This window comes from Anser anser (assembly GCF_964211835.1).
Source record: "Anser anser genome assembly, chromosome: 3".
Classification (NCBI taxonomy): Eukaryota; Metazoa; Chordata; class Aves; order Anseriformes; family Anatidae; genus Anser; species Anser anser.
Window position 1 is genome coordinate 23,439,822 of NC_139722.1, and position 17,343 is coordinate 23,457,164.

Sequence of the window (17,343 nt, forward strand, 5' to 3'; positions counted from 1 at the left end):
AATGTCCTAAAAAACAGAAAAACATATAATCAGGTATTCCCGGGGGGACAGGGGAATTGGTAAGATAATAGCACATACCATTACAAGATGGCAATGCTCTGTTCCATGCTGGCTTTCCATCTGCACCAATTACACATGTTATAGTTGAAGGATCAATAATTTTATATCCAGAGTCACACTGGTAAGTAATAGTTGAACCAAGCTTAAAGTCTGTTCCAATTCTTGTCCCATTCATGATGTTTCCAGGATCAAAACAAGCTTCCCGTGGCTTTTCTGTTAAAATGAATGGAAGTAAATCTATATGCACTTTTAACTTAACATATATATATATATCAAACACTGAAAACAACCTTCAGTGTGTTGTGTTTTTTTTTCCTAGTCAGTTTACATTTTTTCACCAGATAATTAAAATATTTTTCTTGTTTCTCTGTGTTTACAAGATCATGGATGTTTGCATTAAATTAGTTTTTCCGGCCAAGGAAATTATACAGAGAAGACCTAACCTGCAACATTTTCTTTCTACCTTTTCTTAGTAGAAATGCCCACAGGATGAATGGTTTCAATGAAGTCTAGTAATGTAGAAGAAAAGCTGATTTCTAGAAACTACAACTTAACACTAGTGTCTTTTTTAACCAAACATCATTCTCAGTACTCAATAACTTCTGGTTAGAAAGCTGCCATACTATGAAATAACTTAAAAAAGTATTGTTACTTTATGTTTCATACTTAAGAAGATCTAATAACTGGAGCTTGAAGTCTAATGATATAAGCACAGCAGTTATTTTCTGCCATGAGCTAAGTGGTATGAAAACTTTAAATCAAAGTGAGTCTTGACATTGATTTTAACAACAGTGGGATTTCACTCATAACATATGGCAAGTTAAAATACAAAGAAGAGGGAAGGAAGAAATAATGTACATTAGAAATGACTTTGTTTAAAGAATGTGATTAAGATGACCTTCAAACACGTGGGATTAAGGGGTAGAACATTCTTTATAAAAAGGAAATGAAAACTAAATATTATTATACAGTTGATAGCTATGCCATACTTTTTTTTTCTTAAAAAAGGCTTAAATACAACTCAGTTACTTTACGATTTATGAAAAATAAAAAATGTTACATAAATTTTTTAAATAATATTTTGCTAAACATTTGAACTCTTTAGGAGGGAAGTACACACCTAATATAAATGGGAGGCAAAAATTTTTTATTGAAAAATTCTGGAGTCAAGTTCATAGTCAAATTTTACTCCATGGCTCCTTCCCTTATTAAATGTTAATAAAGCATGTATTTTAATGAAACACTCAAGGGAAATTATCAGAAAGTGAAACTTGGTGTCAATAAGCAGAAATGCAAATAATTTTTATATAAAATATTAAATAGCATAATTATAGTATTGAATTACTAGGCACAAACTTCATATTGAACATAACTTTTCAAAATATGCTGTTCCATTCATATATATATTTTTATATTTCATTTAACTTACAGTTGCATAGAGGTACATATACCAGCATATGCTGAGAACAGAAAATAAAGCTAAAATGTAATTACTTAGTGTAGTTGAACATTTGTAGAGATCATCTTTTATCTCCTTATTAAGTTCTGCTCAACTTCCCATTTTTTTCCTTGCAGGCCAACATCCCAAACTAATGGTTTTCCCTTATTTTATTTTATTTTTATTATTTTTTCAGATAGGAATGAAGAGACTACATTTTGATAATTGAAATGACAATTACTTTGTGAAGAAAAGCCATGCCAACATGTAGAATAATGTGTGATGCCGGACGAAAGATGCAGAATAAATATAAGAATGATGTAATAGTTCTTTTAAACCTCCCTCTACTTCATTGACATAATAACTCTATTCTCTCTTGATATTTTTGTTCTTACAGTCTTGTATTGGGTTTATGTGGCAATGCTTTGGTAGCAGGGGGCTGCAGGGGTGGCCTCTGTGAGCAGAGCCCAGCAGCTGCCCCATGTCAGATCAGAGCCAGCTCCAGCTGGCTCCAAAATGGACCTGCTGCTGGCCAGAGCTGAGCCAGGGAGCTACACTGGGTGGGCCTCTGGGAGAGCAGATTGAAGAAAGGGAAGAAAAAAACCTTCTGCACAACAGCAGCTGGGAGGGTGAGGAGTGAGAAGCAGCCCTGCAAGGTCAGTGCAGGAGGGCAGGAGGTGCTCCAGGCAGGCAGCAGCAGTTCCCCTGCGGCCTGTGGAGAGGCCCCTGGTGGAGCAGGCTGTCCCCCTGCAGCCCATGGGTCCCACACGGAGCAGATCTCCACGCTGCAGCCCGTGGAGGAGCCCCCGGTGGAGCAGGTGGATGTGGCCTGGAGGAGGCTGCGGCCCATGGAGAGCCCCCGCAGGAGCAGGCCCCGGGCCGGAGCTGCAGCCCGTGGAGAGGAGCCCACGCAGGAGCAGGGGGTCTGGGGGGAGCTGCCGCCCGTGGGGGACCCGTGCTGGAGCAGTTTGCTCCTGGGGGATGGACCCCGTGGTACGGAGCCGTGTGGGAGCAGTTCTTGAAGAGCTGCTGCCTGTGGGCAGCCCCCGCAGGCTCAGTTCGGGAAGGACGGCATCCCGTGGGAGGGATCCCACGGGGAGCAGGGGCAGAGAGTGACCGTGAAGGATCGGCGGAGACAAAGCGTCAGGGACTGACTGCAGCCCCCACTCCCTGTTCCCTTGTGCTGCTCAGGGGAGGAGGTAGAAGAGGGTGGATGGGGGGAGGGTGTTTTTAGTTTCTTTCCTTTCTTTCTCATTGCTCTAGGTCGTTAGTAATAGGTAATAAATTACATTAGTCTCCCTACGTTAAGTCTGTTTTGCCCATGACGATAACAGGTGAGTGATCTCCCTGTCCTTATCTCAACCCTTGAGCCCTTTGCATATTTTCTCCCCCTTTCACTTTGAAGTAGGGGAGTGAGAAAGTGGTCCTAGTGGGACTCAGCTGCCCAGCTGAGTAAAACCATCACAATTCTTTACATGTACGTTATGTTGTTTACTTCCATTACTTCCATTGTCAAGAATAAGAAGCTGAGGCTGCAACTCTGCTTCTGAGAAACAGCTTGATAAATCTGAGCAGAGATGACAATCAAGCCAGAGACAGCATCTGGACCAGAAAACAAACCATCTTTTAAAGTGTGTGTGGATGTGTGTGTATCTTTAATAAAAAGAAAATATAACCCATTCTCTGGTTAGTAATATATAACATTAGCCCCCTCCTTCCCCCCACCTTTTCTCTCCTTTTCTCCCCTGAAAACAAAAATGCAAAGGGTCTCCTGCAGTAGTAATTCAGAAATGTGTATGTAGATTCAACAACAAAGTGGAAGAGAAAATGTACTGGTATGTATCAGCAAGGAAAGATCAGCAGTCACGTATTCTAATTGGGTGAGACAATTCCATTATTTTACAATTCCTTTGCAAATGCTACTTTTGATGTGTATCTTCTATTGTTTCTATTGTTACTTTTTTTTTTTTTCTGGACGATGAAAATGTGCATAAGTAATGTGAAAGAGATTTCATGAAAGAGGATTTCTGTGTTACTCAACACATTTACAGAAAATAGTTTTTAAAACCTACATTGATGTAAAGGAGTACCTGCCAGTTCAGTGTGAATACATCTAGAAGTAAATAGATATGAGTCTCAATAAACCCTAAGTAACATTTTTTCCTTTTATATTTTTCCACAGATTATGGTGAGAACGATACCTTTATAGTCAATAGCAAATCCTGACATTCCAACAGAAGCATCACTGCGAAAAGCCAGAAACAGACTGTTACCACTGCTCTCTATTCTTTCAGGAGCCTGTGAGCCTTGAAAACTGCCAATTAGAGGACTGTTGGAATCTTCCCCTTCATAAATATGTAGAAAATCATAACTGGGTTCCATATTGAAACTGAAAATAAAGGAAAAAGAGAATTAAGTCTTAATTTCTTTTTCATGAATTAAACGCGACTATGACTGTGGCTGCCAATCTTCTGCCTAACACATTTTCTTCTCCAGAAATAAAAGTATTTTAAAACATGAACATTTACAAGCTTTAGATGGAGTTCTCCTTACCACTGAAACAAACACCTTCAGCTTTCTGTAAGATCTACTAGAAGGCCATTGTGTAGGCTCTGTCTACAGTAAATGAAAATGAAGCATACACTCCCACCTATCTTAAACACTCTTCTCAAGATGGGATGAATCACAACTAGCTTAAATTAAAAGTCAAGCTTTTAGTTCACTAAACTACATGATATTAATTCCACCCATTATAAACAGAAAGTCACCACCTGAGAAACAAGATGCTTTCATGTGGACAGATCTCTGTCCTGGAGCTTGTCTTTGTTCATACCCAAATTATATCAGAGAATTATGATAAATTACAATGAGTAATTAATATTCTTACCACTCACTAAACCACCTACGTCATATTTTATGACATGTATATACTTATACAACACAATTATGAAGATAAAACAAATAGGCTGTCCTTCAGAGGAAGATAATTGAAATGAGTTCTGAGACAATATAAAGATAAAACCATGGGCTTTTATACTGTAAATGTATACAGAGGTGGATAGAAAGGAAGTATTAGGAACACTGAGAAAAACATCTGAAAAGTAAAACTACATTAAAAAAGCAGACTTAAGTGGATATTTTTCTTTCTAATTGCCTTTGTAAGATGAAAAAGTAAATAAATATTTTGCTTTGTTGCAAGTATGGTGGTCAGATTTGTGTTTGTCTTTCTATTATATCAGTTAGTACTGTTATACACAAGATATTCCAAATCATGTAGGACAAAAAGGGACAATAGCTGAGAAATCATCATCACACATTTAACGGTTTGCTAAGTAATATCAAACGCAAGTGGCTTCACATAATAAAAAATATGTTACGCCCTATTTCCAAGAGGTATGAGAAGCCAGAAAAAAATGTTTTGAAACTCTAGCTAAGACAGAGATTTTTTTAGTTGGAGTTAGAAGACTGGAAAGAAATAGCAATCTATAGGCTAGGAACAAATAGCACAATACAAATTGTGCTATTCTATTCTATTCTATTCTACAGGGCAATATTTTTCAATCTTTCTGTAGCCAACACATATTTGACAAAATATATTGCATCCCTGTGTTCTTGATCCACATTCTCATCCTATCACACTGCTGTCTTCTCAAAGCCAATTCCTTGAGAATAGTACAGGACTTAGCTGTAGTATACTGCCTGAGAATGAAAATGTTAAATAAAATGAAGAGAAACCGGTATGTTAAGAAAGTAGATTTTGCAGATGTCAAAGAAAAATCAAAAAAGTTATTGTAAGGATTGCAGAGAGAGATATTTCAGCACTTCCATTTCATATAAATCAGGGGGGATGTTGTGATAGTGCATTAAGTTATTCGGGTTCCAACATTAAATATATTTGTAGAACTGTCTCAATTTAATTATCTATTACAAAGTTAACAACATGTACTCAAATACTTTTTCATTAAATATGAATCTGTATTACTTTTATGGTTCATTTATACTGCAAATATAATATCTGTTAAAAAGGAAAAGTAGCTAAAGCTTTCAATTTTATCTGTTCAATAACCATATATATAAGTATATACAAATAATAGTGATAATAATGTTGTTTTTTCCCTCCTCATTAAGATGTATTACATTTTTTTTCAGCTTTCTGAAAATATTTACAAGATTAACAATGCCACAACCTAGAGTTTAAAATACCCTATATCACCATCAGCCATGAGGAGGATGAGAATATTCCAAGAATATTCTGTGACGTCAGACAGTTTGGTAAAACTTGGGAAGCAACTGCATAATCTTTTCTTTCAGATTTCTTTCAGAATTCTTTTCTTTCAGATTTCTACGGAAGATTACTGTCTTGAAATCAGAATATCAAAATAAGGAAAGACTTTGGATGCCCACTGTGTACTACTAGACTACAATTTTTTGTAAAATGTACTGGAACTGTAACATGAACTGAAAATTCCAACACATTACTCAGAGTTGCATTCCTTAAAACAGAATTTACAAACAAATTGAAATACTGAGTAACTCTACGTTTCTTTCATCTTGCTTGAAATGAAGCATTTGAGCTGATTATTTAGGCAGTCCAAGACATATACTGCTTATCATGAGGTATTTTCAAAAGTGTAATTAGTGGGCAACTAATGTCGTTCCTTAATGCTACTTGAAGAAATACCCAAAGAACAGAATATTCATATTATTGATTATATAATTTTCAGGTCTCTCAGGTTTGATTATTTCATTTATGTCATTGCAATATTTTATTAGAAGGCACACTGCAGTCAACCAATAAAGATTTTTTTTTTAAAAGGGTGCAAAATTTACACAACAAAATTATCAACATCCCATTATCTTTTTCTAAAATAATCATAATTGATCTCCACATTGCTGAAGCAGAAATGTCATCATTAGCTTAACAATAAAGTTCAGGATACAGAACCAAAGGAAGAAAAAATTGTGCACTTTCATCCATACATACAGCAGCCAAGATGATCATACAGGCCTGATTCAAATAGAAATTATAAACTGGACACGAGTATGACTATATGAACTTCAATTTATGTTAAAAATGTATACAACGGATATAGGTTGATGATGGTATGTTGAGTAAATAACATTTCTTTAAAACAATGAGCCAACGTTATCTAAACATCATTTATCTCTTGAATGAGTGGACTAAAATATTACTTTTTTTTTCTTTTTAACTTTTTTTTTTCTTTTCTGGACCTATGCTCTCTAAGCAAATTGTATTTAACATGTATTTGTAAAAACCTTTAAAGGACTTATAGACAGAGCTTCCAGTACAGTTCAAGTCTCTGCTGTACAGTTAAAAAAAAAAATGTAAATCAAGCATTTCTACAAATTAACGCTCTTTTTTTTTTTCTTTTTTTTTTTTTATTTCATAGGTCACAGAATTATTTTTTTTTTGCTCTGGTATATTTGACATCAAAAGTAACATATAACTTGTCACTTTTCTTTTTCTGTTAAAACTTTTCTGTTATTTTGAAGCAATGATACAGCACATATTATTTGTACACTCCAGATCTCATCCATGAAATATAATTAGAAGATTTAAGAAATAACAGATGATGAGAAGTGACATTTAAAATCCCATTAAACAGAGACATTCATCTAGAACTTGTACCTTTTGAATATCAAGGCAATGACAAAGTCGGGGTTTACTTTTATTCTCCAGTCACATTCTTTCCCAGGAGGATATGCCTGTGGATAGTTAGGTGATAAAATAACTCCTGCTGGGCCTGTCAGGTTTCCTCCACATGCAGCTGTCACAATGTAAAAAGAAATGGGAATATGGTCACATGTTAAATTTACAAGTGTTTGTTAGCTGTTAAATAGGAGTAAATAAACATTTGAACATTCCCACTTATATTTTCTAAAAATAAAATATGCTCTCTTCATATTCAAAAGAAGCACGAGAAAAGCTCTTCCTAAAAGAACAAAATATTAAGTCAAATAGGAATTCCTGTATATTGTTGCTGTTACTTAATCCCATCTTTATGAAATTGGAGTATTTATTATATACTGGAAGAGGAGAAGCATTACACTAACCAAAGGACAAGTGTTGTTACTGGACCTGGTGCTCATCAATGTGAATGAACTCATGAAAGAGGTGAAGACTGGAGGCAGTCTGGGCAGCAAAAAACATGCCCTGGTTGAGTTTGTGATCTCAAGTAATATGGGCCTGGCAAAGAGCAAAGTCAAGACCTTGAACTTTAGAAGAGTGAACTTACAGCTGTTTCAATAGTTAGTTCCTCTTAATTATTTCTGTCAGACATTGTCAATTTCAAACATTCATAAAGTTTAAAGAATAGAGTGAGAAAATGACATCCAAAAATAGTGTTATTCTTAAGAACGTGGTTGTTGGTGACCATAAGTATGAAATAACTGGTTTCTACGGAAAGCATTACTCCAGCATTAGCATCATATGCCCACCAGTTGAACAAGAAATATGATCTGTATTAATTTTAAACAGAGAATAACATTTCAGCTAATTACCTATGCATGTAGGAGGATCCGGTTGCCAGAAGAATCGGTTATTCAGTTGTACACATGTAATTTTAGCTTGTCCTTGAAGTTGATAGCCAGGGTCACATTGAAAGGTGGTTGTATCCCCAGGCTCCCTGCTGTCTCCGTATCTAGTGCCATTTTGTGGTGTCCCAGGATCATTACAGGTTGATGCAATAGAAGCTGTTAGGGAATCATGAAATAACAGCTTTAAGATGCAGATAATAAACATCTTTATTTAAAAGCACAATATTTTTACAAGTGCATTCCAAACAAGGCAATAGTATTTACTTATTAGTTAACACAGGAATGCTTTTTGATTCTCTTTTTCTATGAGAATTTGCCCACTGAGATACATCATGATTATGTTGGCTTCCTGCCAGTTTTCTTAATATGAAATATGGCCTGAGAGGAAATAAACACAAGCTTTTCTTCTTCTTCCTCTTCTTTTTTTTTTTTTTCATTTGTTAATACACCAAAAGAGCTAGTAACTCATTTTCTCATTTTAATGTTCCAGTTATCAAAGCAAATTTCTTTATGCACTTTGATGCCTTTTTACACAACAGGGTAAGTAACACAATGTAAATGATGTTGTTTTATAGTCTTAATATTCTTCAGCATGCAAATGCTATGTTTGCCCAGCTGGCTGAATCAAATAGCAGTTTTATGTAGCCCTGTATTTCCCTTTTCAGTGGCAAGCAACAACTTTCTCAGAGTATGCTAAAACTCAGTCTAAGCAAAACATCTCTCGTATGTTCAATCTCTTCAGTTTGTATATAGATTTTGCTTTTGTCCTTGTTTTGGCTAGGACAGAGTTAATTTTCCTCCTAGTAGCTGGTTTGTTGCTGGGTTTTGGATTTAAAATAATGCTGATAACACACCGATGTATTAGTTGTTGCAGAGCAGTGTTTACACAGATCCAAGGACTTTTCAGCTCCTCCTGATGCCCTGCCAGCGAGGAGGCTGGGGGTGCATAAGGACCTGGAGGGGACACAGCCAGGGGACTCTAGATTGCTCCACACAACCATGTCCTTTTTAAGGAACTTTGCACAACTGTGAACAGGTAGGCCTAAAACCTAGTGTCACAATTGGTATTGGTGGGCATCTACAGGTAAGACCCTCTACCATTTTCACCGTCTTCGTTTAGTTAAGTTTAAACTTTGTGAACCCAGATCAAAGACATTTTAAAAATCTACTCCCCCACATCCTTCTGGTCATCTGTACCAGAAGGTATAATCCTTGAAAACTGTGAAATATCAACAATAATTTGTTGTCTTTTTTTTTTTCCTAATATAAACTAGGTGTATTTTCTTGCATATGAACACATCAGACAGTTGATTCAGTCTTAAACTGATTCACAGCCACCTCAACTCTAAATTTGATGTCCTTTCAAGGTGTAATTTTGTTCTGATTATCAGACCAGTAAGGACGATTCAGAGATAAAATGATGTAAATTATTGAAAGTGTATATGCCATTGTTAAAACTGTTTTTTACTACTTTCTTGATTCATAAGCTAATATTATAATTACCTATCATATCTGGCTGCACATTCTCCTACACTCTGGGAAAGCAGTGACTATGTCTTTCAGTATTTTCAGCAGTATGTAGCACATCAAGCACTTAAGTTATAGGAAAGTACTACAAATTACAGGTCAAAAACACTAGGAACATAAATGTAATTATATTATGCTTCATGTATGGCTTCTATTACTACAAATAGAGGTGCAAAGTCTCCTCCAAACTACATTGTATAGTATTAAATGACTCTGAGAAAAATCCTGGCCTTTCTTTTTCACATTTTTTTTCTCATCTCTGGAACTCCTTTAAGCAAACACACATACAGAGCCAAAGTACAAAATGAAATGCTATGACTGTTACACAATAGTAATATGTATAGGGTATCCATATAATTGGAATTAGACTGAGGCTTTCTTTGCAACATGAACAAATACATTAACACAAACAAAATTATAAACACGGAAGCACTGAAGAAAAATAGTTTGTGGGCAGTTTGCTGCCACTGAGAATTGGCAGTCGTTTTTTCGAGGTTTGGTCTCCTGTAACAATCATTGCCAATTGTTTATGCTGGAATGAGAACAAATTGAGAATCTTTATTATCAGAATTAACTTGCAAGTCAGGGCCAAAAAAAATGGCCAGTAAAACAAGTGAAAGAGAAATAGAAAGGAATATGTCTGCAGGCAATGGATTCCAGCTCTAGATTTCCACTGACCACAACGTAGTACACACATGGACATTTGCACACTGACACATAAATTTAGTGATCATCATCTAAAATTGCATTACATCTCAAATTTACATCTCAAAACCATTTTCTTTAGGAAAGAATTAGAATTTACTTTGGTTGCATTTTTAAATTAATTCTTTTTCTTCATTTTCTGGAGGATTTGAAGCACTTTTTAAAATCAAGGAATCAAAGAATATACCTCTTACAAATGATGTAAGTTAGTAGTCAGTCCATGCTTCCTGCTCTGTTTATTTGTTTGATTGTTTTTTTATTTCTTTTTTTGTTTTCCTGTTTAAATCCCAGTAAACATTATTTCATTAAAATGATTTTTTTAACTCATTCCCAGAAGAAAAGATAAAAAAGCTGCTGATAAAAAAAAAACTACCACCACAATGCAACCTTTGTGACCAGAATGTGCAAAGAATCTATTTTCCGTATTAATGGCTGCATTTACTCCTTCCATCCACACCAAGACAACTACAAAACCAAAACAAAACAAAACCAGCAACAGCAATTAAACATTTAAAAAACTGAAACAGTTACCAAGTTGTACAAATGGAAAATTCTTTTTTTTTCAACCCTGAAAAAAAAAATAATTTTTGTGGGTTTAGTGTTTTTAGCTCTTTGAAATCAAAAATGTCAATTGATAATGGCCCAATAAGAAAATAAAAATCTTACTGAAAAATACTTGCAATAAAACCCTTAATTTGTATTGACCTGAGGTGATTTTCTGAAATAATGAAATTATCTACAATTTTGTTTTCAATGTGCTCTAGTATAACTGTGTTCTAAATTTGCAGTAGAGAGAAAGGTTGAAAAACGAATGAGCAAGATGAGAAACAAACCGAAAAGGAAGAAAAGGTGAACCTTATTAAAATGGTTTTGTGTGTACTCTAGCAAATATGTAGCCACTTGGACAAATCACAAAAATTGTAAAACATCCATATATTAAAATTCATGGATTAAGATAACTAACATACTACAAATACAGGATTGTTTATCATTTTATTATTCGTTATTTCTTGACTTTGTTTCCACTCCAAAGTAACACACCTTATACACCTTGAGATCATTCCTATTTCTAAATTAAGCAAAAGACAATGGCAGTGTTGGGTGTGTTTTATGTTGTATTTTTTTGGGCAGTGGGAGACTTTTCCACCAGAATTTATAAGCATCAATTCAAGAACTAAAGTAATGGCTATTACAGCTAATGAGTACTGTGTAAGCACTCCCCAGGCACCACTCTGACAATTTACCTGACATCCCATATTAGTGTAGTTTACTAAATGTATACTTGGCCACAAGGGAAGGAGAGCATGGCTATGACCTCAGAGAAGTTATTTACTATTTGACAGACAAAAACAGCTCAAAAAAAATGGATCACTAGTGCGTATCTGTTAAAGAAGCAAAATTCTTTTAAGTATATAAGCATAAGACAATCTCATTAGTTAGCTTTTTTTTTTTCAATAAATCTTTGACTACCTTCATTTTTTCATTAAAAGGTTATGCAAAATAATACCTCAGCAATCAACAATTATTCCCATTTCAACCGTGTCAAGTATATACCAATCATGAAGGACTGATGCCTTTTAAAATTTATTTTCACTGTTAGTCCCCATTTCTCACATAGAAAGTTCTAAATTTTAAAAATAACCAGGCATTTAATAAGCACCAAAACACTCTTTACACTTTTGTTCTTGCAGCCTCAGAAGTTATTTTCTGTATTTGAAAACAGCAACCTTTTCATCATGCCAAATACACTTGATCCTAATTAAACAAAACATCAGACATTTAAGCACTGATGTGTCATCTAGCAAAGTGAACATTTAGACAGACTGTCAACTTTTCAACATTTCATCTCATTTCTAAGTTGTTTTACTTCACAAGATTCCCAAGAGTGTAACTGCTTGAAAATTACAAATCTGTTCTCACTTTACTTGGTATTGTGAAAATATCTAAAGAGTATAGATGTTATATGCATTAATAAGCAATCCAGACATTAAGAATCACTAGCTCTTCTGTTATCTATCTCATTTAATAACAGGCTTTTTTCTTCTCGGTTCACATACTAATATATAGCCATGCAATTAATATCCATCATACATACTTATGGGAAATTGCATGTTCATTCTGTGATGTGACAATGCCATATAAAATTGTAAAAAACGTGAGGAATTCAGAGACTTGAAGCTGAACACAATTAGAATCATAGAATCATAGGATCATATAGGTTGGAAAAGACCTTCCATAAAGTCCAAATGTTAGGGCTGACCTACTGCGTCCCATCACTAAACCATGTCCCTTGCCACATCTACACATCTCTTAAATACTTCTAGGGGTGAGAACTCCACCATGTCCCTGGACAGACCGTTCAAATGCCTAACTATTCTTTCTGTGAAAATTTTTTCTTGATAAAATCAAAGATCATTGATAAAAATGTTCAGCAAAACTGGCCCCCAAGACTGCGCCCTGTGGAACACCACTGGTGGCGACCAGCTGCCACTGGATTGGGCACCATTCACTATGACTCTTTGAGCCCAGCTATCTAGCCAGTTCTTCACCCAGCAAACTGGACACCTCTCCAACCCATGAGTAGCCAGTTTCTTCAGGAGAACACAATGGGAAATGGTGTCAAATTAAAACATACATGATGTAAAGCAGGGAAAGCAGTAACTACATTTATGACTTAAGGATGCTAAGTCAAAACTAAATTATGTAGTTAGACTGTTTTAGAAATGATTGAGAAGAATAAATTTTCCAACCTAAATGATTATAAAATGGCAAAACCAAGTGAGGGGATTTGACTTCCATTAACTGGCAAAGATCTCAATTGCTGCTTCTGAGTTCTTGCATATGTTCTATGCAGTAAATTACACAATACTCCACGTTTACAGTCCCATTCTGTACAGATTTCTCCTCTCCTACTCTCTGTTTCACCTCCTCAGCATAGGACATGCTTTTGTGTACACAGTCGATGGAATCAGAAGTGCAGAAGAACGGGCAACTGGAAAAAAACAAAGGTGCCTAGGGAGTTTTCAGAACTCCATATGTCGGCAGCCACTGTGTTAAGCTTCTCTATTTTGAATTTAATAATCTTCCAGAATGCCAATTTGGATCTTGTTTTGGATTTGGCCCCCAAACTACATTTTCTACAGTTAATTTAAAACTTCACTGAAAATCAATAGGATACTGTTTTTGAGAGTACGACCCACTGTATATATTCGTGTGTCTGTAGCTTTGTGATTAATATGTTAGACCTGTGCCTAATTTATCTTTCATCTGAAGGACACTTCATCTTTGATCAGTTTTTTTAGCCTGTAATCTGTTGTACAAGAAAAAAAAAAAATCATCACCTTCATCTATACTGTTTGTACTGTGCCTCTGGTAAGCCATTTGCTTCAGTGTTTTGCTGCAGACTCTTTATTTTTTCTACTCCACATAGTAATAAAAGTAATGAAGACTTCTCAGGAATTAGGTTTGTAAACTGCAGGTGATACAGAAGCTTCATGTGTTTTGACACAAGTGCTCGCATAATAAATTTGAGAAGGATTTTGGCATATCAAAGCCAAGACATTGTACATAGGATTTGCAGCAATTTCAGACTAACAACCACTTGCATAGGTGAAAGAATAGTGTTTGGTCTCTAACAGGCATCTTATGCAACATATGTAAATGTGCACACTAGCAACTGCAAATCAATATTAAATGTAAATGTCTTGCACTGTCCAGTACCGTAACAAAAAAAGAAACACAGATACTAATTCCACCTGTTTTGTGAAGTCTGAAGTACAAAAGCCCACAAGTTTAAAGGAGGCAACCAAAGTGACCTACAAGCTTCATTTCTGCATAGTTCTACAGGAACCAAATGAAGAACTGCTGCCTCTTATGAGGCTGAGGATGCCTTACCAGGCTATGGATTAGATGATGGATACAAATTATTTTCTATGCTAATGAAACTGTGTTATTGTGGGCATATAATGCAACATTTATAGCACCACAGAAAGCAAAAGACTGAACTATGGAGTACAATTAGATTACAGACTTTAAAAGGGTGTCCAACTGCTTAACTACTTTAACAAGAGATGTCTAAATGCATTTTATTTTCTTTGAACTCAAAAATTAGTTAGTATATATGCACATTTAAATCTATTTTAAAATGTTTTTTTTTTTTTTTTTTGTGCTAAACCCCTTTTCTTCTCATGATGAACCCTAGCAATGAAAATTTTGTCGTTGAAATGCTTGTACTTAAATACAGTTGCTCAAACCATTAGGGAAGTAACTAAAATTTATCTCAGCAATAAATGAACAATTTACAAGGGAAGAGTACCCTAACAGTTCAAGATATGTAACACAGTTACCATAAAAATTTCTGTAAACAGACAAGTGATCAAATGGAATTACAAGCTGGACATAAGCAGATATCATTGCTTAAATAGATGTCAAATTAAGCATAATGTTATTAGGAGCTATCAAAATTAGCACCACTGCGGCTTAAGCTCTTTTCAGGGGAAGAAAGATATCAATAGATGTGTCAACATCAGAAACAGCAATTTCCAAATAACTGTTTTAATTGACTGGTTGGTATACGTTTTTTATTTTTATTGCCATAAAGGATTATTTGTGTTGTTAACAGAATGATTTATTCAGGAATGTTTACCCTGTTAGACTGTTGGAGGAGACCTGCTGTTAGGTATTATTAAAATAAAGCTGATCCTGTAAGAATGGCAATATGACTAATCACTGCCTGACAGTGGCATTCCTATCATCTGCTATTTCTACTGGTACTTGTTAATACCAGGTAAACAAATTGTATGGTTACATAAATAAGTTCTTAGTGAAACAAGCTCCAGCTCAATAAAAGCAATGTGTAAGCATTGGATCCAAGTGCTTTCAGAAGTCTAGAGTTTAAGCAAGATTGATCTGCTTCAATATAGATGGCTAGTCTCATTTGAGATACGTTACAATATCCAAGGTAACGGGCACAGGACTGAAAGATATGACCAAGGACTTATGGGTGTATGACCTTTTGGAGTGGCAGATGGACACCAGACAGGATATTCTACAGCACCTCAAAGGGAACTAGATACCTGTGATAAGGCAATTAATCACAATCTATTGCATTCTATGATTTTATTAGGACCTGAGGAAACAGCATGGAGCTGGGACAGGGAAGGGTCAGGCTGGGTGTTAGGAAAAGGTTCTTCACTGAGAGGGTGGTCGGTCTCTGGGACAGGCTCCCCAGGGCAGTGGTCACAGCACCGAGCTTGCTGGAGTTCAAGAAGCATTTGGACAATGCTTTCAGACACATGGTCTGATGTTGGGGTGGTCCTGTGTGGAGCCAGTAGTTGGATTCAATGATCCTTGTGGGTCTCTTCCAAGTCATATTCTATGATTTTATGATTCTGTAACCTTATGGTAGGATTCATATCATTGACCCTTAGATGTCTAGGATTTTGAAATTTAATGTGCATTACTGTAACTAGACTTACAGCTGATGAAAGGAAAAAAAAAAAAGGAAATTTCAAAAGGAAGTTTATTGCATTTACCTTAGACACTTAGGACAAAATCAAGCCAGGTTAGAAAACTTCTTTTTAATGATTAACTTAGATAGGAATTTTTTGCTGCTTGTAACTGTGTTTCTTTGGAAAAAGGAAGCCAAGTATGTCTATACCCTTCTTGTGTTCACTGTCTGTATCATGACAAGAAAGAGTTGGTTGACATCCCTGGCTTGTAATACGTAGTTTAAATGTATTTAACCCCTAGATTAAAGGTCAATTTTGTACAGTGAACTCCATTTTTTTGTCCTTTTACGCATGATTAAAGGGTAATTAAGTTTTAATGAAAAGCATTAGGCTGATTACAATTAACATAATCATTCTTGTCAGTTCATGTCCTCATGCTCTGCATGCCGAGCTGATTGGGCAAGACAAGGCACTTTTAATAGTGTTCAAATGTTTTACGAGCTTCAGCCATTTACGTTTTTCCATTAAAAACACATCTAAGTACATACACAATCAAGAGTAAGTAATTCATAGGTGATTGTTTTCTGATCTACCTCAAACTATACTTTAACAGTGCATCTTTTTTAGACAAATGCAACAATAGCATTCTTGCTGCAAAGTATAGAAAGCAGATAATGAGCACCATTGCAGCACTGCAAAACAAATTCTCAACTGGAGGCTAGCACTTCAATGCTTTGATTTTAAACTGTTCATTTGGCCTGATACTCTTAGAGGTATATCCTCCCTGTGATGCTGTAAGTGGATGTTCATTGGCATAGACACTCATTCCAATCGCATAACAGATGCATGCCATTTAACATGCCATACTGAAGTTTCATGTGTCAGAATTCCAGATTCTTGAAGGTTTTCCAAGTCTGTGCAATTCTGCATCTGAAGTTTACTTCTTGGTTTGTAATTCATGTTTAAATACAGTATACTCATTAATAAAAGCATCACCTGAAAATCTTTTAAGTGACAGACACAGAGACTCAAAACTTGAGCAGTTACCTTCATAGACTTATAGTGAAACATCTACATCATCTGCTATTACCAGAGAAGTTTAAGCAACTTAAGACTTTTTTATTCATTCAGTTAGAAACTACTAAAGAAGTAAATTTTCAACATTCTTTGCAGCTTTGCTATAAACTGACATACAGTTTGAACACATGAATACTAAAGCATGCAAAGATCCTACATATCCGTAGTTTAATCAGTTCAAATCCTTTACAGATCAAGGCCACAGTAGTGTGCTTATTGCCTGAAGGAGACTAAATAAAGTAAGTCCTCATTTTTAGATTAAATAATTTAACATTGACTTTAACCTATTCCTTAAATCCTATTTTTTACTCTACACAATCAAAAAAAATAAGAAAAACATTCTGCTTGCCAAGCAGGGTGAATGAAACTTTAATATCATTTTCCCTTTACTTGAGCTGAGACATTCAGTTCTTCACCACTAACTCCAATTAATTCCAGTAAGACATACACTGCAATTGCCAGCATAATCACCGAGTGCATCCATCAGGTCTGCTAACATGACCAAATCAGTTCTTCACCCTTAAGGCA

General features: G+C 35.5%; 1 protein-coding gene and 1 long non-coding RNA gene across 15 annotated transcripts in view; one reads left to right on the forward strand and one right to left on the reverse strand.

Moving 5' to 3' along the window:
• The window catches only part of CSMD1 (CUB and Sushi multiple domains 1), a 1,157,973-nt gene that overhangs the window by 196,695 nt on the left and 943,935 nt on the right, over window positions 1–17,343 (reverse strand). For all 14 annotated transcript variants that reach the window (XM_083828025.1, XM_083828026.1, XM_083828024.1 and 11 more), the window contains 4 exons: window positions 8,021–8,212; window positions 7,149–7,287; window positions 3,700–3,887; window positions 79–273 (listed from right to left, as the gene is read on the reverse strand). In XM_083828025.1, the coding sequence (XP_083684151.1) occupies window positions 79–273; window positions 3,700–3,887; window positions 7,149–7,287; window positions 8,021–8,212 (714 nt within the window). The remainder of the gene's footprint in view (window positions 1–78; window positions 274–3,699; window positions 3,888–7,148; window positions 7,288–8,020; window positions 8,213–17,343) is intronic.
• The window catches only part of LOC310896118, a 254,818-nt gene that overhangs the window by 92,785 nt on the left and 144,690 nt on the right, over window positions 1–17,343 (forward strand). The gene's annotated exons all lie outside the window — the stretch shown is intronic.